The 27,528-nt window shown below is 40.4% G+C and overlaps 1 protein-coding gene across 1 annotated transcript in view; it reads left to right on the plus strand.

The window, feature by feature from the left end:
* The window catches only part of SHQ1 (SHQ1, H/ACA ribonucleoprotein assembly factor), an 88,645-nt gene that overhangs the window by 6,922 nt on the left and 54,195 nt on the right, over nucleotides 1-27,528 (plus strand). The window contains 5 exon segments of the mRNA XM_065885890.1: nucleotides 915-1,075; nucleotides 7,017-7,129; nucleotides 13,577-13,704; nucleotides 23,814-23,968; nucleotides 26,225-26,278. Of these exon segments, the coding sequence (XP_065741962.1) occupies nucleotides 915-1,075; nucleotides 7,017-7,129; nucleotides 13,577-13,704; nucleotides 23,814-23,968; nucleotides 26,225-26,278 (611 nt within the window).

A 27,528-nucleotide genomic window follows, 5' to 3' on the forward strand; every position in this document is an offset into this window, starting at 1 on the left:
AAATAGGAAATTGGAGAAAATACTTCAGGTGACAAGATAAGGAAGTCATGTGACACCATGTGAAAATAGTTCATTTGCTGACACATAAGTTAAAGACAGAAACAACTCTGTTGAACCTGTAGGTCAGTCATGTTTTGGGACGAATTGAAATAGCATCTCTGTGTTTGGCAAAATATTGGCCTCTTGAGCTAAAATCAGAAGGTTACAATTCAGTGTAGTAAATATAAAGTGGACACTGCCTAGGTCAAGAAATGGAACGTTTCCCACATCCTGGAATCCTACCCTGGTTATTTCACCCTCCTTACTCTCCAAGGTAACCACTACCCTCAGTGTAGCCTGGTTTTGAATTGTATATATAATTCATACGGTAGGCGTTGTTTGCTATCTGGCTTCTTTCACATAACATTTTTGTGAGATTTATCCACGTATAGCTGAGATATGTTTTGCTTTCATTGCATTTATTATTTATGCATCCTGCTACTGATGGAACTTTGGGTTGGCTCTATTTTTTTTTTTTTTTCGCTAATAAGATTAGTGAGACTAGGGGTGGGCGAAATAGGTAAAGGGGATTAAGACATACAAACCGCCAGTGACATAATAAGCAAGCCACAGTGATGTAATATACAGTGTAAGGAATATGGTCAATAGTAGTGTAATAACTTTGTAAGGAGACAGATGGTGATCATTTCATAATGTTTGCCAATGTCAAATCATTATGTAGTACACCTGTAATGAACCTAGTATGGTACATTAACTGTATTTCAATTAAAGAAAAAAAAGAATAGCGGGGCTATTCATATCCTTATACATGTCTTTTGGGGACATGGGCAGGCATTTTTTTCCTATACTTTTTCTTCCCCAGGTTGTACCTAGGAAATCCAACGCTTTAACAAATTAGTATTTCGCACATTTAGGTGCTTCTGAGGTTTCTGAGGAAGGAGTAGAAGATGACGATGAAGAGTTTGATTGGGAAATTGAACAGTCCCCCTATGAAGAGGTACCAGAAAGTACTTTGAATCCGGAGTGCCACTATGGGTTTGGAAACTTACGCTCAGGAGTGTTTCAGCGGTTACAGGTATGTTTTTCTAAAAGACTTTGGTATATACCAAGGGTTTTACTATTTGCGTATTTTAATTTCAGTTCTGCTTATACCTGGAGGTTTTTTATGAAGATTGTAGGAGGTGACGTATTTAGAGCACAAACCACAGCTCCTTGTACGTAGTCGTTACACGGACGTTCACTCCCTTCCGTTGCACTGGCTGTGCTGCCCAGTCTCACTGCGCTTACACATGGAAGGTGCCCTGGTCTCCTTTTTTTTCCACTTCATTTGCTATTGTAGACTTGAAGTTTCCAAAATACAGAACAGAACCCCTCTCTCATCATACTTCCTGAAAAGCTTTATGTTTTATACCTCTAAAAAATGAAAATCGTATACTTGTGGCTTGATGTCTCTTCTGTTTTGTATGTAAATGAGACAGAATATTCCTGGTGAGAATGGGTTTGTGGCTTTTGATGAAATTGTTTAGTTCTTGATATACAGTAGGCACTTCTGTTTATTTACTCTTGATGGGGGTTGAATGTAATCTCTTGTTAAAATCTGATCGTTTGTCAGTTAGGCTAAAAAGGAATGACATTACTCTTTCTGTTCCTCAAACATTGTAGTAAATTCTACTTCATGAATGAAATGGAGTTTCTGGATTATTTTCTATTTGTACTACAGAAAACAACATAATGGGGTCTTAATTTTTTTTAAATGAAAGAAATGGTGGCGAACAGTTTTTGATTTTAACTTCATCCCTGTCTGGGTAGAGGATGTTAAACCTGCTTAGCATGTGGTTTATTATAGTAAGACATATTTGAGTCTGCTAAGGAAAGTTAAAGGACCTATGTTTTAGTCCCACTCGTACCTCTGTTTAGATTTCGGGTGCCGGCCAGTTATTTGACCACAAATCAGTTTTGTCTGCTCTTTGTAAAATAGGGATAAATTTGCTCACCTACTTTATAAGGCCATTTAGAAAATTTAAGGAGATGCTACATTGTGAAAACTCTCTGACAAAAAGAATAGGATGCTAGAAAGACCTCTGCCCTTGAGAAATATAAAATGCTCTCAAGACTCCTTAAAGGGAACAAAATTGGGAGTTACTTAAGAGCAAATATTGCTGATGAGATACTTCGTTCAGAACCTTATGTTTTTCTGCTGAGTTATCATTTCTCTGTATTCTCTCTCCCTAATCACATTCCCAGGTCATCTCTGAGGTAGTAAGAGTAGAGTCAGTTTTTTCTACAGCAGAAACTACAGCAAATGGATCTTAATTGTTTGGCTGAGAGTAGTATTAGTCAGTCTATTTTGGGATTACCCGTCTAAAGCTATAAAGGAATGAGAGAGAGAAAAAAAAAAAAAAAATATATATATATATATATATATTCTTTTTCAGATTCTTTTCCCTTATAGGTTATTACAAAATATTGAGTATAGTTCCCTGTGCTATACAGTAGGTCCTTGTTGGTTATCTATTATATATAGTAGTGTATATATGTTAATCCCAAACTCCTAGTTTATTCCCCCACCTAAGACCTTGCTCTGCTAGTAAACCAGCTAGAGGAAACTGAGACCACTATTGCATAAATAAGAGCTTTGAGAACATCTGTTTTAAAATGATGTGTTTAAGAAACCACTGTTTTCTCAACTAGTGAGAAAATGTTTTCTCCCAAGTTTATAGTTTCTCTGGTGCTGCCTTTGGATGAGAAAATATCCATAGAGTTTTGCTGACTACTCATACTTTACTAGTATTTTTAGTCTCTTTCCACCACCAGCCCTTTAAGTGAAATATAGCTTCATTTTTCTCTGACGATAAAAGTGATACGTATTCATTTTGAAAGTACAGTATAACAAAGAAAGTAAAACATCATCCATAATTCCAATACCCAGGTATCTTCTCTGAAGTGAATAATTTAACCCTTTATTGGGGGACAGGGTATAGTCCTTCATATTTTTTTTCCCACCAGCCATTTACACAGGGTTGGCTTGTGAGCATCTGTATTTTATACTGATACTGAGATGGAAATAAAAATATGTGTGCTGAAACAAATTCTCTGTCACCCCCCTCCCCATACAGATGCGTGCGCGTGCGTGCGCTCGCCCTCTCTCTCTCTCTCTCTCTGTCTGTCTCCTTTCTGAAGTTGCTGCCAGCCACAGGGCGCCTTTGGAAAGCTGCTCTGGCTGCTCCAAGTCAGGGCTTCACAGCAGGCTCCTGGTGACAGTGGCTGCCAGCAGCAACAATCCTAGAGTCTCTGGTCTTTAAATAGCTCTCCTAGCAGTGACCTTAGCAATGCTTTCAAAACAAAGAGAATCACTTTCACCCTGCTGTAGTGTGTCATTTCTCATCCTCTTTTCTTCCTTCCCTTTGGTTGACAGATGCCTTAGGCTGATTTCACTACCCCATGCTAACTTCACTTTTTAGTTCCAGTTTCTCTTGAGGGTCCAGTGGGCACAGGGCCGCTGCGGATGACCGTGCGAAGGACAGGCCTGGGCGGGGCTTGCACTGCTGTGGACGTTCACGTTCTGCGGGGCACGAGCTGCGCAGCTGTGTGGACGCCCTGAGTCTGGAGGCTGGGGGAGGAGGGGGAGAATCCTCTTCTGGCTGTTGAATTCTCACTCCCATGGGAACAGGGGCCTTGCCTGTATGTTTATTTCCAGGTCTCCAGCACCCAGAGCAGCGTCTAGCCCAGAGCAGACCCTCACACGCTGTTTGCCGAATGAGCAGTTTGAAAGTGAACACCAGGCAGGGTGCTGGGGGTACAGTAAGCAAAAACACAGACCAGATCTCTGCCCTCATGGGATTCTAGTGGAGAGACAGATAGTAATCGTCTAAAGGGCAAATCAACAAGATAATTTCAGATACAAGTGAAGGACAAGGGGGTGATGTGAGAGCCGGGGCGGGGTGGTGCTGTTTTGGCCAGGAGGCCCCGAGAAGGCCTCTTGGAGGAGGTGACATTTGCTGAGTCCTGAATGACGAGAAGGGTGCTGTAAGCGCAGAGACTCAGTGCTCCAGAGATGGCAAGAAGTCTGGTGTGTGGCTCCTGTGTATTTGGGCCAGAAGGGGAAGGTAGGAGATGAGGTTGAAGTACAAGACAGCAGCTAGATTCTGCAGCGCTTTGAGCCATGGTGAGAGTCTGGGTTTATTCTTGATGCAGTTAAGGTTTTGAAATGCCTGGGGTTACTTCGGTCCAGTTATCCTCAGAAATGTGAGTCTGAAAGATTATACCCCGTTGTTGACCTTGTATCTGGTCCAGATGAAATAATGAAGCAGGACATTATAATCCTCCCTGGCTCCCCAATTTTTTTTTTTTTTTTCTTACTACTTGCAAGTGAGGCAGCTGAAGAGGAGGGAGGGTATGTGCTCTCAATAGGAAGTCAGCGCCTGAGCCACAGGGAACAGCAGTGGAGCCAGGAGTCAGAGATAAAGCAACTGACGTTCTTGAATGATCACACCCTGTACTTAGGCCTTGCTCATATTAGTTCATTTAACCCTTCTAACAGCCTATGGGAGACAGAATGCTGTCCCTCACCCCTGCCCCTGATGTCCACGTACTGACCCCACGTACTAAGTACATGGCGAAAGGGACTGCGCACATGTGAAGAGGCTGAGGATCTTGCGATGGGACGATTATCCTGGATTATCCAGGTGGGCCCTGTCTAAGCACAGGGTCTTTACGAGAGGGAGGTCAGAGAGTCAAAGTGAAAACAGAGAAGCAAGCGCATGATGACGGAAGCCGAGGGAGAAGGAGCCTTGTGATGAGGGGCTCCTAGGCCAGGAGTGAGGACAGCCAGCCTCTAAGGTGGAAAGGGCAGGAAAGCACACGGTCCCGCGGAACGTCCGAAAGGGAACCAACTCTGCCTTCGCCTTCGTTTTAGCCCAGTGAGACTGACCTTGGACTTGTGACCTCTAGACCTCTACGTTTGTGTTGTGTTAAGCCACATTTGTGGCATTTCGTTACAGCAGCAAGAGGAAAGTAGTCCCAGCCTTGTGACGGAGGCGTGTCTAGTTTGTTCACAGTGAGGGTGCTGAGGCTCAGAGAGGTTGCACAGTTAGACTGGACCTGGCTTTTAAATTCAGAGTTTGTCTAACTCCAGAGTCACAGTTCTTCTACCTCATCAGGCTGTTTTCAGAAATGTGTGTGTGTCATGGTGGGCAGGAGGCAGGGAACTCCTTGGGGCTCGAAGGAGGAAACAAATCCAGGGACTGGAGGCTGCTGGGGAGAGGGACTTGGGGTCCCTGGGCAGGAAGCGGCTCTGAGTATTCATCCAGCGGAGGAGAGTCCTGCGGACACAGCACCGTCCTTGTCTCCCGCAGGGCCCGCTTCACCGCCCCTCCTGGCTCTGTGGCTGAGGAGCTGATGCCAGGCAGGTAAGGAGGCAGAGAAGCGAGGAAGAGTCCAGGATGTCCTGCTCAGGGGAGAGGTGCTTCTGATGGGTGAAACTAGAGCTCTGAAAGCGTTTTCCCATGGAAGCATTGCTGCACACTTGTGAACTTTGTATTGTGAGTGCTCTATTTACAGTTTATTTTGACTTGAATAAACTTGCGGGCTGCCCCGAGAATCTCTGTTATTTATCATAGTATGTCTATAGGAAAATACATTCTGAGTCTTCCAAAAGTAAATTGTAAAAGAACTTTTGGAATGCAAATTTTCCTAAGCTTGGGGACAGCCAGTGATCTGATTTTTGCCCAGAATGTTTGTACTTAAAAGTATTAAGATGTTCTGGATGTGACTTCCAGAAAGTTCCCTGGGCTCCTTCATTGTACTAGAATGTGCTTATATTAAATGTTGTTGATGTTACTTGAGCTCAGTGGATTGTGATAGGGATGAGAGATTTTTTTTTTTTAAGTGCAGAAATTATGATTGTGTGGGGAGTTCTGTATCCTAGTCTGTCCCTGGCCGATTCTGTGTAGCTGGTTTCATTGTAGTGATTTTGCTGTGCTATAGCTGCCGACTTTAAGCCTGGGTATTAGGCACTAACCTACCATTCAATTTACAAGTCTGTTCTAATGGTTTGCGTCCACAACTGTCTACCAACTTATTTCCCTTGACTTCTTTTCAGCTAATAGTCTTCAAGCTGCTTCCGGTTTGCCTACTATCCCTTGCGGTTGGTAGTAGGAAAGGGCAGACTGAAGAAAGAAAAAAAAAGAGCTTTAGGAGTATTTTGCATTGTACAAAGTTTCTTTCCTTCATAATTCTGATCAAAAGAAAAAAGACCATGTGGTATTGTAGGTGGTTTTACTAATACACCTGTTTTCTGTAGGGTTGCGCTTAGGAAACAAGCCATACAGCAGTGTGTATTCATCCAGGTGAAGATGATTATAGTAAGGTTGAATATTACTTGGGACTGGATTTGTAAATTTTCAAGTGGAAAGTCATATCTATCAAAATTGCCCTTAACAATTCTCGTTAGGGGTGAGAAGGGACAAGGAAATAAGGACAGAGCCCAGAATTAGCTTGGCCTTGGGGGGGGCGGGGGTCGACTGGATAGCCTGCATTTCTGTTCAAGACGAGTATTTACAGGGACACGGAAGTTACCAAGTTTTGGTTTGCTGATGTGGCACCCCTGGCAGCAGCAGCTCTGTCTTGGGTCTAGAAATTTATTTCATCTTGCCTTTCCTAACTTTCAAATCTCCGGGAGTAAATGGGGGGATGAATGCAGAATTAAATGTTCCTGTTTGCTTCCAGAGGATTACTCTGTTTTTCATGTTAAACTTTTATAGCCTTAATCTATGTTAATCAGTTTGTTTGTTTTAAGGATTAGATGACATAATTGATGTGAAAGCTTCTAACGGGGCCTGGCGGGTAGTTAGGTGTCTAACAAACATTTGCTGGATTTGAATCTAAATGTCACACGTGGTATCACGGCTTACCGATCAATTAGATTCTTCCTGTGTTTGGGCATTTTGTACAAAATGAGATTTTTCATCGCTGAAATAGGAGATAGCAATTATTCTTTCTTTCCTGGGTGTTCTTAGGATGAATTGAGTGATGTTATCGATCTTAAGGATCCAGATTCCACCCCTGCAGCCGAACGAAGGCAGAAACGCCTGGCTGCTGAGCTGGCCAAGTTTGATCCTGATCATTACCTGTGAGTATTGAGGGTTTTTTTTTTTTTGAGGATTGAATAATTTACTTGACGTTGAGTATTTAAAAATTTTTTGAGTATCTTTTTAACTGTTAGGTATGTGCTTTTTTGGACTCTAGAATTTAGTGATGGCTCACAACCTTAGTTGACATTTGAATTAACCTACAACTGTTACACCTCTGTGATCTTTGTAAGATACTGTTTTTCATTACCCCATTGCAGCACCAGAGAAGTCTTTTAATGTACTTTGAGTTTTTTCCTCGCCAAACTTAAAAATAGAACATTGCATTCATGAGAATAGTAGGTACCATTCTTTTCAGGAGACTCTTTGTTGTGATTAATGGTATATATATTGAAAACGTGTTTCAATTTCTTTTAAGAATTTGAATCTACATGTCCCACGTTTCTTGGCTGATCCAGGGTTTTCCCAACACTTTCATCCACTGGCACCTGTAATCAAGGATCTGTTTCAAATTAACAAATAACTGTTCATTGGGGTAGGGTATAAACAAAATCTACTTTTAAGTTTTGCTGTATTTCCCACCTGCATTAATTGTGTCTTGAGCCATCGTGTGTCTCTATCGGGCTTATATTTGTCTAAGGAACAGATCTAATTAATGGGCAGGTAAATAATCACTTGCCTCGGAAAGATTGTGATGTCTCTCATTGGACTCGATAGCAGCACTTCTTTCAAAGAAGTGGTTGTCCCCGGGCCTCTGTGGGTACTCAGTGGCTTTCCTAGGATGTGAGTCGTGTTTTGATGTAGACCTCAATTATTATTCTTCCCAAGTTCTGGGCCCACGATTTTTAAAACTGTTATATATATGCAGCTATCATCATCATATTCCCTTATACTTGTATAGTGCTCTCAGCTTGTCAAGTGCTCTCATGTGATTATTTAATTCAGTTTTCACAACAGCTGAGGAAAGGAGGTTAAGGGACTCATCCAAGGTCACACCACTACTAAGTGGCTCGGCCAGGACTTGAAAAGCGTCTTTCCATTTGTCATTTTGTGTTTCCTTTTCATGTACACTCTCAGTTTAACTGCCGTTGGTCTTGTGATTAACCCTCTATCTCCTGTGACACAGTGGGAGACTAATTGGAGTGGCAGAAATATATCCTGTGATGTGCAAATGGGCTGAGTGAAGTGCAGTGATGAATGGGGGAACTCTTGGACATCCTGAGGGAAGCTGAGTAAGAGCAGGGCGGGTTATATTTTGGAGGACGTCTGGGAGATTCAACTCCATTTACATTGCCATTTCTAATTACCTTTATCTCTCCAATTGTGATTTTAAAGGTCCACTGAAGAATAATTTGAAGAAACGCGTTTAAAATCATGCTGAATATTTAAAGCAGAAAGATTTCATTTCATTGTCACCAAATTTCCCGGGCAAGCATGAGAACAGATTGAGCCTTACAAGACAGAAATTTCGAGTGGGAGGGAGCTTAATTAGCAGAACTGCCTATCTCTTCTCTTCTAAAACTCGAAGTATAGGGATATGGTCTGAGAAAATCAAGAAACTGGAATTTATACTTAGCAGTGTGATATTAGAAGCAGCCCTTATTTTTCTCCATCTTCTGGTTCTTTATCCAGAAAACCACATTTTCTTTAACAGTATGCATGAAATGTTCCTCGCATTTCTCCAGGAAGATTTTTTTTTACACGAGTGGCTTAAGTTGAGTCACAGGCAAGTTGGAGAGTGGGTGTCAGGAGATAAAGGTTCTTTGTGACTTTTCTGGTAGGAATAAGACTTCAGCGAATTGTCATTTTTGCATTACTCATTACTTATTGACTGACTCACCCAAATGTATTGTATTAAATGAAGTGCAAGCAAAATTCTTTTAAATTTTCAGTGAATTTTTTAGCTCAGTGCTTTTTTTGTTGTTCTTAACGGTTAGTACAGTGGAGGAAAAAGTTTATTGTAAATTCTTATCTACCATGCAGACAGTACATTGCATGCATTGTATTAGACATTTATACCAATATACGTAAATGGGTAATACGTAATACATATATGTGCCAGTGTAATACATAATATAAAATATATTACATTAGCATAATGTATGACATTTTCAAGTTGTTTGACTTGTCCTCACAAGTCATGATGTCTCTTCATGTTGTCGGAGTTTTTAGGAGCTTAAGGAAAACTAATTTTAATTTCATCCTAAAGCGGAAAGGTAAATTGACTATGTACAAAAATGTACACGTTTCAAAGGCACATATAAATGACTTCAGATTATTATTGTTTTTAAAATCCTCTCTTGTAAAGTATGGGTACCAGTGTGTGACTTTTTTTTTGCCCCCTATGTTTTGCAGCCCAGCAGAATGCTGGTCATATAGATGATCCATAAACAATTATTTTTTTTTCTATCCATTTCTTGCCATTTATAATTCCTTTTGAGTAGTATTTTTGCAGTAAAATATGTTGAAGGCATCTTGAAACATTCCTTCATAGTCCTTTCCCTTTTGCTTATTATAGCTAAGTTTTCATATTTTCTCTTGCTGAGAGTGGTGTTTTCTTTTCCTTCCCAGGCAAAGTGTTTTTTAATTGTTGGCATATTTTTTACTTCAACCAGTTCATAAAATCTCATTTATTTCCTTCTTTGGGAGAAAGTAAAAGAATTTAGTCAACATTCAAAATATCTATGAGATAAGAAAAGGGACAAAAATGATCGTATAGCATTTGGGGTGCCTTTTTTTTGGAACAAGAGAAGGCCCTCTTTATTGTTTGTTTATTTTTTATTGAGATATATTTGATTTACAATATTATATTTGTTTCAGGTGTACAACATAGTGATTCAAAATTGTTATAGATTATACTCCATTTAAAGTTATTAAAAAATATTGGTTATATTCCCTGTGCTGTACAGTATATCTTTGTAGCCTGTTTATTTTATGCATAGTAGTTTGTACCTCGTGATCCGGGGCGTTAAGTAAAATTGTAATGTACAGTGCTACACATTTGTTAAAGAAGATGACAGACTGATCAGGGTTCTGGATTTACTGAGGAAATCTCAAAATGACAAGTAGTAATTAGAAGGCTGAGAAGAGGATCATCTGCTTCCAAGGTGGCTCTTTATTCAAAACAGCAACCTTAGGAAAAAGCACTGGGATAAGCATGTCACTTATTCATCCTTTCACATACGCACTTATTTGTTCAACAAATATCTGTTTGAATGACTTCCGTGCCAGGCAGCGTTGTAGACAGCAGGGAGAGTGTGGTGAATACAAGGTAGCTGCCCTCATGTGGCTTACACTCTAGTGCAGAAGTAGATAGTATTTGGACTGTGATAAGTGCTATGAAGAAAAGCCAGGTTAAGGGTTTAGAGAGCGACTGGGCATCTCACTGACTCCTTTGTTTCAACATATTCAAAATCGAACTCATCATGTTACCTGTAAAGTCTTCCTGAATTTTCTGCTTGGTGGAATGCCCTTTTTTTCATCCCAGTCACCCAGGTTAGATACCTGGGGTTCATCTTTGACTTCATTCTTATCCCACCCTTTCAATCAATCCTGAAATTGTACCGTTTATCTCCTTGCTCTGTCCTTCACTCCGTCTCTTCCTGGCCCTCGTCTGTGGTCTGTGTCTGGCTTGTTGCAGCTGTCCCCTAACACCCAGTTGGCATCTCTCATTCCAGCCTGCACTTCTGCAGATCCATCAACCATAAGACTACCAGCAAGATGTCTTAGGTACTGAGAGTGAAAATCTGCTTAAACCCTTACTGGGTTCTCCTTTGCCTACAGCATAAGCTTCTAACTCCTTAGCATGTATAGAAAGTTCTCTGTGATCTGGGCGCCACCTGCCTCTGTAGCATCTCTTTTGCCACCCCCTGCCCACATTTCATACTATGGTGGTGACGAATGTTTGCATCTCCCCGCCTGTACTACACCGCTTCTCACACAGTTTTTACTCCTGGTTTCCCTTTGCTGACTATTTCCCCACCCCGTCCCGCTTTCCCTGAAAAACTTTGACTTACCCTTTAAGGCTGGGCTCAGTTGTCACCCCCTGGCACCCTCCCTTCCAAGTTGGCATAGGAGCTGCTTGTGTGTTATAGCTCATCTTGTTTTTACCGCGTGGTTTTGTAACATTCTGGGTTTGTGTCTGTGGTTCCCATTAAACTGTGGTGCCCTGAAGGGCAGGGGCTGAGTCTTACTGATCTTCACTGGCCCGACCCCGCATGTAGAGGGTCTTCAGTGAGTGCTCGTTGAATTAATGGCATTTAAAAAGTTGAAAATAATTTATTTGGGAAAGTAGAACATCAGTTGACCTCAGATCTTGGGCATCATAAAGAATAAACCATCCCAATTTAGATGAGGGACTGTATTAGTGAGATTTTACTCAAAACACTTTGAAATTCTTTTGTGGGGTAGGGCATGAAGGTGGCAGAGATACTGTTCTACAGAAGCAATTTTCCCCAGTATTTTTCTCCTGGGGAGAAAACAACGTCTTTTCAGATGGGCTCTTCTTCTTCTACCCTTGACTTAAATGTCCTTGGTACCCCAGCTTTCGACACCCTTTCCTCTCACTGTGCCACTTCTTTCTCCCTGGGCACTCTGTCCTCTTCTTTGGCCTCAGTAACTGTCTGAATGCTCAGGACTCCTAGGTGTCTCTCTTGAGCATCAGATTTGCATGTCTGACCGCCTGTTGGACAGGTCTTTGTTTGTATGTCCTGCAAGGACACCTCAAGCAGCCCATCCCAAAGCAGAAGCCATTCCCTCTCCAGTCATGTCTGCTAACATCCCAAGTTAGCAAAGGGCACTGTGGTCCACCGAATTGTCGAGGCCAGTGTCCTGGGCAGCAGCCTGATCCTGACAGGAATTGATATTGAGAATTACTATTTCAAGATAATTGCTGTTCAGTTTTGTCCAGTAGGTGCCTCATGTCCTCAGTCATAAAAATTGGAATGTTTGTATTGGTTAATAGCTTGGGTTTCAGACTGAGACTTCAGTGGATCCAAATTGTGGCCACGCTTCTTACTGGTTCTTTGACCTTAACCATGATATACAATTTTTCCAACCCTCAGTTTCCACTCATGTAAAAGGGGAGTATTAATAGCACCCCTTGCCTGTGGGGGTGGTGTGAGGATTCAAGGAAATAATTGATGAAGAGTACTTAGTGCAGTGCTTGGCACATCCAAAGAACTCAGTGAGTTGTCTGTGATCTTTTTAATTTTAAAAATATTTCAGGGACTTCCCTGGTGGCACAGGGGTTAAGAATCCATCTGCCAATGCAGGGGACATGGGTTCGAGCCCTGGTCCGGGAAGATCCCACATGCTGCGGAGCAGCTAAGCCCGTGCCCCACAACTGCTGAGCCTGCGCTCTAGAGCTCACGAGCCACAACTACTGAGCCCGTGTGCCACAACTAGTGAAGCCCACGTGCCTAAAGCCTGTGCTCCACAGCCGGAGAAACCACTGCAATGAGAAGCCCACGCACTGCAAGAGTAGGCCCTGCTCGCCACAGCTAGAGAAAGCCTGTGCGCAGCAACGAAGACCCAACGCAGCCAAAAATAAATAAATGAAAAAAAAATTTCAGTATCTCAGTTGAAAGAAAAAATATTTAAGGTCACAAAACTGTGAGCTAGGAAATCCAGTTTACCAAAACAGCCAGTGTCTTGAGGTTCTAATTACCTGAAATATAAATGAATTTTCCACCATGAGTTATATACTTTTTGTTATTCTTTTCCCAAGAATATCAGTTTCCAACTTTGAGTGCAAGACCGTATAGTTTCTGAATAAGTGACCTCCAAGAGTATATTTTGAATGTAGCAGTTATTTTCCTAGTTAAAACTGAGAAAGTAAATTGCGGGAAAATTAATTTTTTGTTCTCTACAAAGGTTGCTTTTATCTTTTGCAATAGTTTTAAATAAAGGAACTATTAAGATTAGCACAGCTAAATAAAATAGATTGCATCATGGAAGGAAACATGAGTGCACATGCTAAAAAATAAGGGGTGTGTGTGTGTGTGTATGTGTGTGTGTGTGTGTGAGACATCTGTGGATATGTAGTATCCTAAATCTTCTCATGTGTTTATTTATTTTTTGTTGGTGGAGTGAAAAGATGCTTTCCTTTAACTATATAACCTTACAAAAATCTGTGATATTTGCAAACCTCGCACAAGCCCTAGGCTTCAGTCCATTGTGTGTTCAGATTCACTTCATCCCACATGGCTGTGGTACAGGGCATGGGACTTCAGAAAGGCACTGGTCTTCTCTGTACTTTCTGTCTAAAGAGATCACAGATGTCAAATATCCCTTTAGTCCAGTGCTTACTTTTTATTTATGACTATTAGTAACCACAACGAAAGTAATAGCAGTGCTCAGTCTTTCCTTGAAATGTACTTTTAGTCTGTATTTCTAGTGCAGATGTGATGAGTTAAGGTAAAATTTTAAAAAGTGAAAACCAGCCTAACTCTGTGTAACAAGCCCCTTCATATTTTTTTTTTCCCCAGAGCTGACTTTTTTGAAGATGAGGCAGTTAAACAGGTTTTGGAATATAATCCGTGGTGGATTGATCTGTATTCAAAAATGATGGCTTCTTTGGGAAAGAGTCAGGAACAAGAAAATCTTGCTGCGTTAGGTAAGAAACTCAAAATTAGGTCATTTGTTTACTGCCTTTCCTAAAAACACAATTATAATTGCCTCATAGAGTGAAGACGTTATTTTGATTTGTTAATTTTGGAAATGGGTCTTCATCCCAGACTGGGAAATGCCACTCAATAATTACACTTATTTGTCTTGGAAAATTCTTTTGGAATATGTTTTACTTTTGAATCATTGGGGTCTTTTAAATTTTTAAAAAATTTTTTATATTTTTATCAAATTTAGGGACACTAACAGAATATTTGTAGTTGTTGAATAATCTGCTTGAGAGATCTGACTATTCCTCTGTGGCAAGGGCATTTGAGTATTAGAAATGGTGAGAAGAGACCCAGTTTTCAATCCCTTTGTTGAATGAATTTGTTAAGTTCTTCCTAGTTTTTTCACATGTGGTTTCATGTGGAAGCAGAACTAATTATCTTCCTTTCTGTACCTTACAGAGAACAGGTGAGCCAGTTTTTACCAGCGAAGGCTGAGCTGGGGGTTTTATGAGCCACAAGAGACTGCTGTGCCATATTTAATATTAGGCTAACTGTTACACACAGTCATTTCTTAGATGGGCATTGTATTAACACCTCTAAGTGGGGGGTTGGTGTGTTAAGTCTGTAAATTAGAATTAAAACAGTTTCTAGTAGGTCAGTGTTTTCTGTTACACTGATTTAGTTACACTGTTACACTGATTAAAAATACTACACCTAGACTTGTGGTGTGGTAGTATATACAAATGCTGAATTTGTATATACAAATCAGTATTTGTATATACAAATCACTTTGTAGTATATACAAATGCTGAATTTTAACACTGTATACTTGGAAATTATATAATAAAAAGTATATTAAAATTTTAAAAGTCTATTCTGTGCAGTATTTGAGAATGAACAATTTTACAACCCCCCCCAAAATTTAGTGTTTAAATGAAAGGAATACACACACACACAAACACACACGCACACACACACACACACACAAACACACATGCAAATACGTTAAATGGAATATAGAATTTCCCCACTCCAAATTCCTCTTCTTGAAAGGAATCACTACAAACAATTTGGGTTTTTTTTTTTTTTTTTTTTTTTTGCGGTACGCGGGCCTCTCACTGTTGTGGCCTCTCCCGTTGTGGAGCACAGGCTCCGGATGCGCAGGCTCAGCGGCCATGGCTCACGGGCCCAGCCGCTCTGCGGCATGTGGGATCCTCCCGGACCGGGGCACGAACCCGCATCCCCTGCATCGGCAGGCGGACGCTCAACCACTGCGCCACCAGGGAAGCCCAATTTGGGGTATTTTTAATGCATATCCTGACACCTAAATATTTGCTTTAAGAAATGTGTACACATAGATTCATATACACTCTCTTCTCACTGCTTTCCCCAGTTTGTAGTGTATGCTGTACCTCTTTCATCAGCACCTACAGTCCTACCTGAGGCTTTTAAAGCCTGCCTAGTGTTCTGTTGTATATTTGTGTCACGATTAGTGGCCACGTGGTCTGTTTACCACTGGTGGGCATTCGGGTTGTTTACAGGGTTCTGCTATGGTCTGTTTTGACCACTCATTCTGAAGTAGCTGTTGGAGCACGGTATTTTGATCCTCTGCATAGCAATGCAATATCCTGCTATTTGCTCTCTTTCTAGAGCCTAGAAAGAACCTGTTATGTAATAGGTACTCAATAAATATTTGTAGAATAAATAAATATTGCAGTAAATATTTTTGTAGTTAGGTTTCATTAGAGTTTAGGTGATCTCTACCAGGTTGAAAAATTGCCATTGTAATTTTTTGGAATGGACTCTATGTTGCACAACGGAAACTCTTTTATAAATAATGACTCTTGTTTACATTGTTTTCAACAGATCCTTGGTTTAATATTTGATTTGAGTTTAAGAATCTTTCAGAGACCTCCCATATCATGTAGGCGAATTTTCAGGTACGAGATTGCTAACACAGTTTAGATAGTTAACTGTATATGCCATGTGGATCTGCTCAGAAAGTTCGCTCAAACTTAAATCATCAGTGCTCTCTAGTGAATCATTTTCCCCGGTTTGGGTTCAGTATTTTACTGAAGTGGTCTGGGGAGGAATTGGTGGTTGTGTAGTTAAGTTTTCTGTCCACAAGGGTGCGCTAGTTGCCCTAAAAATCAAGAGACGGCATTACCTTTGATTTGAATTTTAACTTGCTCTGCTTTGATCAATTGCAGCTTGTTCTAGGTCCTGTTTTCTGTGTCAGCCGTGCTTTGAGTTAGTTCTCTATGTGTAATTTTAGCAGAAGGTTAAGCCAGTCGGTGCCTTTAACCATTGGCCTTCCTGACCCTTTATCTTTATCTGACCTGTGGCATATATCCAGACTGGTGCTTCAGGCACACTCATATTCTGCTAGCTATTACGGTGGTTCTAAGAATCACCTTTAAAAACAGCAAGGGCATGTGATAAAGGTAGAACAACTTGAATTCTGTGTTGTACAGAAAGTACCTCTTGTAAATGTGCCAAGTATCAGGTTATGCATAGAAGGTAAATGTGGGTTTCTGGGTTTAATGCCTTGCTCCTCCACAGGCTGGCTGTGTGACTTTGCAACTTCTCTGGGTTGCTGTGGACATCCTGTACCTACCTCACAGACTTGTCATGAGGATTGAACTAGACAATGTACTTAAAATCCTTAGCATACTCTAAGTGTTGGCGATTGTCATCACAGAGTAAATCAGTGGCAGGAGAGCCAGGAATTACCTGGCTTCCTTTTGAAATCATAATTTTTATACATTTACACAGCTTTAAGGGGAAATTCTTTAACATGATTCCTCTTTCAGTTTCTTTTTCTTGTTCAAATATTTGAGACACCCAGAATTGGAGGCGTGAATTGAAGTGTGTCGAGCCAGGCTCAAATAGGAGAAAAAAGAAATAAACCAAAAAATAAACCTTAAAGTTCTCAGCTCACTCAAGCAGCGTGTTGCTGCTGTAGTTTTTTCCTCCCTCCTCTTGCTCTTTTTTCTTCTTTGCCTCCCAGGCCTTCCTCTCTGTCCCCGCAGTGGCACGTTGCCAGGAATATATAATGGTGCAGGTGAGGGGTGCACCTTTGATTCCTCCTCATAAACTATTAAGCTGGTTTGTCTCGATTTGCAGATAAGCCTTAGGTGGTGAACTTTGCCCCCCGCCTTTGCCTTGCCAAAGACGAGGTTATGACTCTTGTCATTTTCATCGTCGCCCTGAGTTACAACACGGAGACTTTCATTGCCATCTTCAGTTTTGTAATGATCCGGATCTTCCTCCACAAAGGCTTGTAAATGGAAGTGTTAAATGATGTACTCGCACTGAGCTCTGGTTTCACGAGGATGGACTTCCCGCATTTCCCATGTTGTCTCTCAGTGGTTAATCTCAGCCCAGGAATCTTGGCACACGATTGCTTGTTATGACACCACATAACATTTATAGTCAATGAACTTCCTACCAGGGACATCCTGTTTGGCACCAGTGTTTGCAGAGCTGTCAGCATCAGCCCTGAAAGCTGCAGCACTGTGGAGCTGCCCATGTGGGCCAAGGGTTTGAATGAGCACATTTTCTTCTGATTCCCTTGATCTGTTTCCAGAAAGTGGACAATGTGATGCATTTGCATTCCTCTGAGAGGAGCCAGATCATGGTTGATTTAATTGTTGACCCATGGAAGACAGAGATGTTTGGGAGGGGAATTAGGCAGAAGAGAAGATTTAAAAGTAACAGAACGAGGTGACGTTCGAAGTGAAGTGACAAGGTCACTTTCCACTTTGATGGGAGCCCCCGGGTAGTCCTCAAATGTTTTGATGGGGTTTTTCATGTTGGGAGTTGGTCCTGGGCCCTTTGCTTCAGTGTTAGGGCGCCAGTTTCTCCCCCAAATGAACTGAGCTTTAAGCTGGCTTTTGTTTGACTGTAGATTATGTATAGAAGTATAATTAACCGAAATGTTGTGAACTGTCAATATATAGCAAAGTTGCTTTGTCGTGTAGCTAAGTCTATACGAATGCTTGACAAATGTTACTTGTGGTGGCAATCATCCAAGTATTGCTGGCACCGTGTCTGTACTTATTTCTAGCGTTGCTGCTTGGTTAGACCTGATTGTGTGCAAACCTCCCCAAGATCCCCTTTGGGTGATATTATTTACAGCTCTAATAAAAAAGGCCTGGGGGAGCTCACACTTTTGGTTTCTCTAGTGATTTCCCAGGCTGTTGTTATTGTTATTTATGATCTCTGGTTTCTTTGAATTTCAGAATTTAAATACTTCTGTGTATTATTAATGAAGTACTTAGGCCAAAATGGAACTCAAAACCACTCAGAAAAAGGTGGTGGTGTTTCATTTTTAAAAATTTTAAATTTTTATTTTATTTTATTTATATATATTTTATTTATTTATTTATTTTGGCTGCGTTGAGTCTTCATTGCTGCACGCGGGCTTTCTCTAGTTGCGGCGAGTGGGGGCTACTCTTCGTTGTGGTGCGCGGGCTTCTCATTGCGGTGGCTTCTCTTGTTGTGGAGCCCAGGCTCTAGGCGTGTGGGCTTAGTTGCTCCGCGGCATGTGGGACCCTCCCGGACCAGGGATCGAACCCATGTCCCCTACGTTGGCAGGCGGATTCTTAACCACTGAATCACCAGGGAAGTCCCAGTGGTGGTGTTTTAAAGGACAGTTAGGGGCGCCCAGCATTCAGGAATTCAGAAGAGTACATTCAAGTTGGCCTTCCTTGTGTGTACGGTTGTGGGAAGTGACCCGTGATATGTGGAAGCACTTACTTGTGGGTCATGTAACATCAGAACACGCAGTTCCCAGGTCATCCTTTACAGATCACTGAACACATACAGGTGTGATGACCAAAGAGTAAGGAGTAAACATGTGGATGAGTTGATGTGTCGTTCAGCGGTTCTGGGCACGCTTACCTTGTGATTCAGACTTCCATGGAAGCAGAAGTCTTTATTAACCAACTAGGATCTAAAGGCTTTCTCTCTCTTGAGATACTGTGGTCACGGACACCTGGCACTTTGCTATTAGCTAAACTAATGAACGTCTCCAAAACTGTACCTAAGGGAAGGAATACTGTCTCAGCCCTTCTAGGGGTCTTCAAATACCTTGTGACATAATACGTTCTTCATGTAGTGAAGAAATGTTCCTCCTTACAGGTTCCTTACATCAGACCACTTAAAGTGAACTGAGAGCTTCTCTTTAAATTGAGAAATCTTCATACGAGCCCCGTAATGGAACACTCAACACCCAGTTGATCTGTCACATGAATTTCTTTTTTGAATGTCAGTCTTTAAAGAATGCTTCATTTGACAGTCGCCTGCATTAAGTTTAAAAATATACACATTTCTTTATATTGCTGGCCATCAAATTAAATAAATACATTCGCATAGTTATTTGTTGTTTATGTAAGCAATGCTTGTACAAATACATTTAAAACTTTTTTTTAAACATAGGGTTTTTAACATGGTTGGAAAAAATACATATTTTATGTCAAAACCTTGTTGTTATTGTTGTTGTTTTGGCACTAAATATATTTTAGTGAGTAAAGGAATATTGCTTCTCGTAATATCAAGTAAGTGTATTTAAGATTTTCTTCCCCCAGAGGACAGGCTGCTAAAAAGTGCTGGAAGGAAGCCTTACAGCAAAAAGAAACCACGTTAAACTTAAGGCTCCTAAGAGAGTACAGAAGTGAGTTTGGAAAACGATAGGTGAAAAGGGACCATTATGTGGGAGTAATCAGTCATATTCTTTTCCTTCTGGCTTTTGCCCAGTTGTGATGAACAGAAGGGCAGTCTTTTGTTGAGCAGAGACAGAAAGGGACTGGGACTTGACTAGGTATAAAGAGAGTGCTTTGGGAATATTAAAAAAGGCAGTTTAATAATTTTTGGTCTCTGAGAAGGTGTCAGAGACACGTGTCTTTTGTTAACCCTTCTAAAAAGAGGCTTCTTGAGTTAGAGCTGGGCTCGTGCCCACTTGGCTAGCGGCCGAGTTTCTTTCCTTCCTTGCCCCTGGGTGTGGTCATGAGACTAAGTCTTCGATGATGGGAAGTGAGTGGCAGTGCTGTGTGCACTTTCTGGATCAAGTCTTTAGAAAGGAGGTGTTTGTCCTCCTCTTCTGCTTTCCCATTGGTTGGAAAATTTTAGCACCTGGAACAGCATCTTGGACCATAAATGGAAGTCATGTGGTGGAGACTCTAATGCCCACCCATCCTGGATCGTTCACTCCGATTAGGCAGCATGAGAGAAAAACTTCTGTCTTACTGAAACCACCGTATTTTGGGTCTGTCTGATACAGCAGTTTAGCCTGTCCCGACCTGTGTATAATGGACAGTTCTAAAACCTGGAGAAAAAGGCTTCCGAGTTATTTTAGCATTACTTTGATATGCACTGGCACTAGAAGCTGAATGCCCCCCTTGACTGGGTTGGACAGCTTTTAACGTGGATTTGAAAGTGGTTGTCTGACAGGACATGGAAGGAAACTTAAGGATTACTTGGCAAGGGAAGAGATCGATGACGCTCTGGTTTAGAGGTAGCAATATATCTAGATGCTTAAGTTTCTTTAAAAATTGTTCTAAGGAACTAGTAGGCTGTGTTTTACTCATACTAACTAGGAACTCAGCACATCTGTGTGATTAGCTGTTACTCTCTCTGTAAATCTTGCTTGAAGACAAGACGTATTTTACTTTCTATGTATAGTAATGAGGAACTGATTGTGCTCATGTTTTCTTAACTTGAGAAGATGCATATTCTATGATAGCTTACCTAAATCGTAGACATTAAAGGCAACTTGGAAGGAACTGCAGTCTTAGACTTGCTTGCCTTCCCAATGTAGACATAAAGGTGTTTTTTTAAATCATTAGCTTTTATTAAATATGTTTTTTGGTCTGGGTAGCCAACATTTGGTAAGGTGACTGATACGTAAAAAGAAATAGCTTCTCATTCTTCTGTCAGTAATTTATTGGGAATGGGGAAAAATATTATATTTGCAGGTGACAAAACCCAAAAGTGCTTGGAAGTAGTTTTTAGCAAGAAAAGCAGCAGATTTATTTGATAAAATTGGTGGTTCAATACAGTGGAAAAGATGGATTACTGAACAGACTGTGCTGGCACAATTATCTCTTCATCTGGAATTAACGAAAATCTTAAAACTTGAAAAAATAACTTTCAGATGGATTAAAGACTTGAATTTTTTTATTTTATTGATGTATTTTTTAATAGATCTTTATTGGAGCATAATTGCTTCACAATACTCTGTTAGTTTCTGTTGTACACCAAAGTGAATCAGCCCTATGCATATTCATGTCCCGATATCCCGTCCCTCTTGAGCCTCCCTCCCACCCTCCCTATCCCACCCCTCTAGATCATCCAAAGCACAGAGCTGATCTCCCTGGGCTATGCTGCTGCTTCCCACTAGCTATCTGTTTTACATTCGGTAGTGTATATATGTCGATGGTACTCTCACTTCGCCCGGCGTCCCCCTCCCACCCTTTGTCCTCAAGTCCATTCTGTATGTCTGCGTCTTTATTCCTGCCCTGCAACTAGGTTCATCAGTACCATTTCTTTTTTAGATTCCATATATATGCGTTAGCATACAGTATTTGTTTTTCTCTTTCTGACTTACTTCAGTCTGTATGACAGACTCTAGGTCCATCCACCTCCCTACAAATAACTCAATTTCGTTATAAAGACTTAAATTTAAAAGAGAAAACAAGTAAATCTTAAAGAAAAGCTGAGAGACTCCATGTACAATTTCAGGGATTGGGGAAACCTTATCAAAGGCTATAAATTCATAGTCTGGTGAAGAAAAAAAGATAGATATACTGGACTACACACAAACATAAATAATTCAATGGCAGAAGATCCCCTAAGCAAAGTCAGTAGAGATGCCGTAGATTTGGAGAGATGACTGGGGTTGATGTCCGTAATAGCCGAGTTCTTAAATATTTGACAAGCCATCCAGAAAAAACTGGGCAAGACATATTCTAATGGGTAATTTACAAGAGAGCAAATCCAAATTGCCAACAAACCTATGAAATAATGTTCAAAGTTTAGCAGTTAGAGAAATACTAACTGAAGTAACAATATGTCACTGTATTAGTTTCCTCTTGCTGCATGACACGTTACCACAAAACAGAAACACAGTTCTAATTTGACTCAGTTTCCACGTGTCAGGAGTCAGGCATGGCTTAGCTGGGTCCTCTGCTCAGGGTTTTGGAAGGATATAAACAACTGTGGCCATCTTTTCTTTTTCTTTTTTTTAAAAATAGGTGTTGGCAACCATGATCCTTTCTGGAGTTCAGGGTCCTTTTCCAGGCTCACATGATGGTGGGCAGAATTTGATTCCTGCGACTGTAGAACTGAGGCCCTCCGTGTTCTTGCTGGCTTTCAGCCGGGGTCACTCTCAGATCTTAGAGGAACCCACAGCTCCCTGCCACGTGGCCCTCTCACAACATGGCATCTTAGTCCTTTAAAATCAGCAGGCGAGTCTCTGGCTCCAGTCTGCTGATAATGGAACATAATCATAATAATTATAACACCGTTGGCATATTTTTTTAAATAGAAGCAAGTTGCAGGTACTGCCCACACTCAAATGATGTGACTCATTGGGGGTCATTTTAGAATTTTTCTTACCACAATCACTTCGCATCCATTAAACTGGAAATGATTTTGATTTTTAAAATTTCTTTTGATTTTTATTTATTTGGCTGTGTCAGGTCTTAGTTGCGGCATGCAGGATCTTCATTGAGGCATGTGGGATCTTTTGTTGCGGCGTGTGGTCTCTTCGTCGCAGCACATGGGCTTCTCTCTAGCTGTGGCGCGCGGGCTCCAGAGCACATGGGCTCGGTAGTTTGCAGCACGCAGGCTCTGTGGTTGAGGCGCGCGAGCTCAGTAGTTGTGGCCCACGAGCTTAGTTGCCACGCGACATGTGGGATCTTAGTTCCCCGACCAGGGATCGAACCCGCGTCCCCTGCATTGGAAGGCGGATTCTTAACCACCGGACCACCAGGGAAGTCCCCTGGAAATGATTTTTTAAAAAGCATTTATTGCTGGGAGTGGGCAAGATATATGTGTAGGAAAGGGAACTTCTATCCATGACCATTAGAAAGGAGAGTTGTAGCCCTTAAATAAAGTATCTCTTAAAAACAGATAAACTTTTTGACCCAGTAAATCTAAAGCCTCCAGTATCCAGTGACATATGATATAACATTTATTGCAGCATTATTAGCAGTGACATAAAGCTGGAAGCAGAGTGAATGCCCATCAGTAGGGGGAGTGGTTGGATAGAGCATGCTACACCATGGAGTATTCTACTCCTTTACAAAATTAGCTAAGTACCAAGTGATTTGGGGGGATTTCCTAGAGGTATTGTTGAGTGAGATAGGCTAGATGGAAAAAAAAAATCTAATTCTCTGGGTGGGGGGGACAGTATCAACTCGCTTGTATACACATTTTTGTGTCTGGTTGTAAAGAAAAATATGAAGTGATATATACTAGATCTTTTTAACATAGGGGAGGCAGTTGATAAGGATGGAAACAGGGTGCCAAGCAAAAGGAGAAAAGGAAACTTCCTCTTCCCACAAGTCTGATATGTGTGGTATGGTCACATTTGCAGATTTACGTAAAACTTTGTTTCTCTGTGTAAATAATATTTTAAAAATGCGATGCCCTTAAAATTGACTAATACATGGGAATATTTCCGTTTCTTTGTATAGCACTTTCACAGTAGATAATGAATATTTACAGAGTGTTTCATTTAGCTTTTATATGTTTTCCGTTGTCAAAATGTAATTATCTTAGAGTCAATAACTCTGTCATTTAGCTGCCTTGAGTACAGAACAGTGTAGCGGGAAAAGATCAGGGGCTGGGGGGGGGTCTGGAAACAAGGAATAGATATTGTTTAGACATTTTTTTCTTTTTTTTTTTAGCTCTACTAGGATTTAAGCAAATACATAACTCTTAATAAAACTGTGACGTCTAGTTAAAAAGTTGTTTCTATGTCCAGAGTTAAATAGCTTTTTATTTCAGCTTCTGTAATCCAAGTTATAATTTTGACGGATCTTGTGCAATGAGGGTTTTACAGCACGTAATGGAACTAATTTTTAAATGCATTTTATTCTAGTGTCTTTTTCTGAAGAAGAGAAATATCAGCTGCGGAAATTTGTCAATAAATCTTACCTGCTGGACAAGAGAGCCTGTCGTCAAGTGTACTACAGTTTGATTGATATCCTTCTGGCATATTGCTATGAAACTCGTGTCACCGAAGGAGAGAAGAATGTAAGTGCATGTGTGTCTGTGCAGGTTGGCATAGACTGTTGTATGGAGTAAACTGTATTAATGTCATGAGTGAGACCAGTCGTGATTAGTTACTTAGTGACGCTCTGGGCGGAGGTGCACAGGTGTGCTGGTGATGGGTACCAATAATGTTTTTATTTGGTCTTTTTTTCTTCTCTCTTGGCTTTAGTCTCTGCCAAATAGCAGAGTATGGAAGTAAAGCTGAGGGTAGAGAAAAAGGATATCCTGAGCTCTCATCTCTTTTAGGAGATGAACTGACCAAATGAGAGGGCTGTTGCTACATGACACTTGACATTGGCAAGGGGTAAACTTTACTATAACCATTTCTAGTCTTTCTCCGACCTGTCCGTTAACAGATGTAAGGTATAGTATTTTATAAAGAAAGGAATGTGACGCGTTTATCTGCAGGTGTTCCTCAATTTTTTTTTTTTTTTTGTGGTACGTGGGCCTCTCACAATTGTGGCCTCTCCCGTTGCGGAGCACAGGCTCCGGACACACAGGCTCAGCGGCCATGGCTCACGGGCCCAGCCGCTCCGCGGCACGTGGGATCTTCCCGGACCGGGGCACAAACCCGCGTCCCCTGCATCGGCAGGCGGACTCTCAACTACTGCGCCACCAGGGAAGCCCTCAATTTAAATAGTGTGTGTACTTCTGAAAAATTATATATAAATCAGATTTTAAAAACCTGGATTGTATCTTTTTGGTATTCGGTGAAATCCTATTGTAAAAGTAAATCCTTTTGTAAAGTATGTTGTTTCTTAAATGATCTTTTTTAAAAAATATAGACTATACTGTATCTCTTCTTAAACCACACTTGATTTTGTAAATGAAGAGTTAACTTCTTTCTCACCTATGTCACTGATTGCATACATTTAAAACAAGGCTGGAAAACAAAACAAAACAAAACAAAAAAACTTTCCAGTTAATGTGTCCCTGCATCTGTATACAGTCGTCTTTGCTCAAGGGATTATTTTTGAGCTGTGCATATGCTTCCCTGTTTTTCATTTATTTATTTTATTAAAAAATTTTTTCAATTGCAGTAAAAGTTGATTTACAGTGTTTCAGGTTTACAACATAGTGATTCAGTATTTTTATACATTTTATTCCATTTCAAGTTATAAAATATTGGCCATATTTCCCTGTGCTGTACACTATCTTTTTGTATTTTTTTATACATAGTAGTTTGTACCTGTTAATCTCCTGCCCCATCATGCCCCTCCCCCTCCCTCTTTTTAAATTACACAAATAATTCATATCATTGTAAAGAAAAATACACATAGGAAGAAAATAATTAAGATTTCCTGTCATCTCAGCCATCGGAGGTAGCCACACTTACAAGGTGATGTTTCTCTCCTAGGCTTCTTTTGTTGTGTATGTGTATTTACTTTGGGTTATAATGTATATACTATTATTTAACCTGCTTTTCTCACTCACCATCATAGCATGAGCATAGTGTTAGGATAAGGATTTGATATGGGCCAAACGTTTTGCTGCTGGGATTCTGAAAATTTCAAAGGTGACTTTTGAGATTTGGATTTGTCTCCAAAATGAATATTAATGAGTGTAACAAGGGCATACTATGACTGAAAATGGATTTTGTTTCCGCTCATCTTTTTAGAATACCATAATCAGCGAAAATGTTTTCATTGACAAAAAAGTGCTTCATATTGCTTGAGAAGATGAGTGAGAGTGTTTAGTTATGCACGATATCACTTCGCATTTTTGATTTGATTCTTGGATTCACATATTTGAAATCATGAAGTCTTGCAACTTCAGAATCTTCTCTAGAATGCACTTATTCTCACAGGCATTCTCTGAAAGGCCAGATTCTTGAGCAGCTATCTAAGTGCCAGAAAGAGCACTTCAACATTATCTTTGAGTCTTTTGGTAGATTATTTATAGCATATTTGGGAGGCAGGTAACCTAGTTGAGAAGGACAGAAAGTGAGCACGCATTGCTTTGCTTTAGTTTCAAAGTCCTTGCTTATGTGTTCTTGTGTTCTGGTACTCTTATCAGTGCAACAGCTTTACTTTATAAATTTCCAAAGTAGACCGAAACTTGCCTTTGATCTCCTTGACATCAGTAAAGCCATTATTTTCCTGCAGTCATAGATGCTTCTTAGGTTTTACATATGTCAATACTATTTATATACTAGTTGAATAAGTGGATATATTTGCTTTAGTTTTGAATGACTTTACCTCTAATGTGACACTATTCTTTTCTTCAAAACAAATAAAGGTTGAATCCGCATGGAATATCAGAAAACTGAGTCCAACACTCTGCTGGTTTGAGGTATGATTGTCAGTTGCAGTTGTTTAGATTTTGTTTGTTCAGAGTTATTTTTTTGTTGTTATTAGCTCATTTGGGGTAATTCAAGCAATTCCTTAACTTTTTAAAAGTGATAGCTTTATTGTACAAAGTTTTTTTCCATCTTTTTAATAAAACTGATTTTGTTTGTTACGTTTACTTTAATCATAGTACACTAATAAGGCCAGCTGTAGGGTATCTTGGAAGTTTGGAGAAGGAATGGGTATACTGTCCGTTGCAGGAAGATGTTGGGTTGAGTTTGAGGCATGTATGTAAGTCAGCATATATTGGGGCTCAGAGCTCAAAGATGGGCAGAAAACCTAGGTGATACTACTGTTAAGTGTCACTTACCACCAGAAGCTGTGCTAATAAAGCTTTTGTGTATATTACTTCACCTATTCCTTTCTATTGAAGTGTGTGAGATAGAATTATTGGTATTTTACAGATGAGGAAACATAGATCATATAGCTTAAATAACTTATCCTAGGTCCTACACTTAGTATGTTTACATCTGATAACTCTTATAATAGAGTAATAATTGCTTTTATATCTATTTTGTAGAAAATAGTTGTGTAGGGCTCACCAAATATAGCAAAGAATGTTATCTTTAAATTTACTAGTTTGGGGACTTCCCTGGTGGTCCAGTGGGTAAGACTCCGCGCTCCCAATGCAGGGGGCCTGGGTTCAATCCCTGGTCAGAGAACTAGATCCTGCATGCATGCCACAACTAAGAGTTCGTATGCCGCAACTACGAAGTCCGCGTGCCACAGCTAAGAGTCTGCATGCTGCAACTAAGACCCGGTGCAGCCAAAATAAATAAATAAATATTTTTAAAAATAAAATAAATAAATTTACTAGTTTTGAACACACTGTTGTCCATCAAAGCAGAAGCTTTAAAGCAGTGTTTATTTAAACAGTTGATCATTGCATCATCTATTAAGGCAACTAGTTTTGTTTCTGTTTTTTTTCCAGTTTGAATCCTAGACAGTGTACATTTTAAGTTGGAAAATCAAAGTTGTTTCATGGCATCACTTTATTCAAATAATAGATAACATGTAAACAGGAACTGAAGCACTTAACTTTAGCAAAGAATCTTGCTATTCGTGAATGTCCATGAACCAACAGCTTGACCAGTGTCCTCTGCTGGGAGCTTGATGGAGAGTCAGAATCCCATTCCAGACCCTCTGAGTTAGAATCTTTAGCAAGATCTCCAGGAGTTCATATGCATATTTAAG

The sequence above is a fragment of the Phocoena phocoena genome, chromosome 10 (genome assembly GCF_963924675.1).
Source record: "Phocoena phocoena chromosome 10, mPhoPho1.1, whole genome shotgun sequence".
In the NCBI taxonomy this organism is placed as follows: Eukaryota; Metazoa; Chordata; class Mammalia; order Artiodactyla; family Phocoenidae; genus Phocoena; species Phocoena phocoena.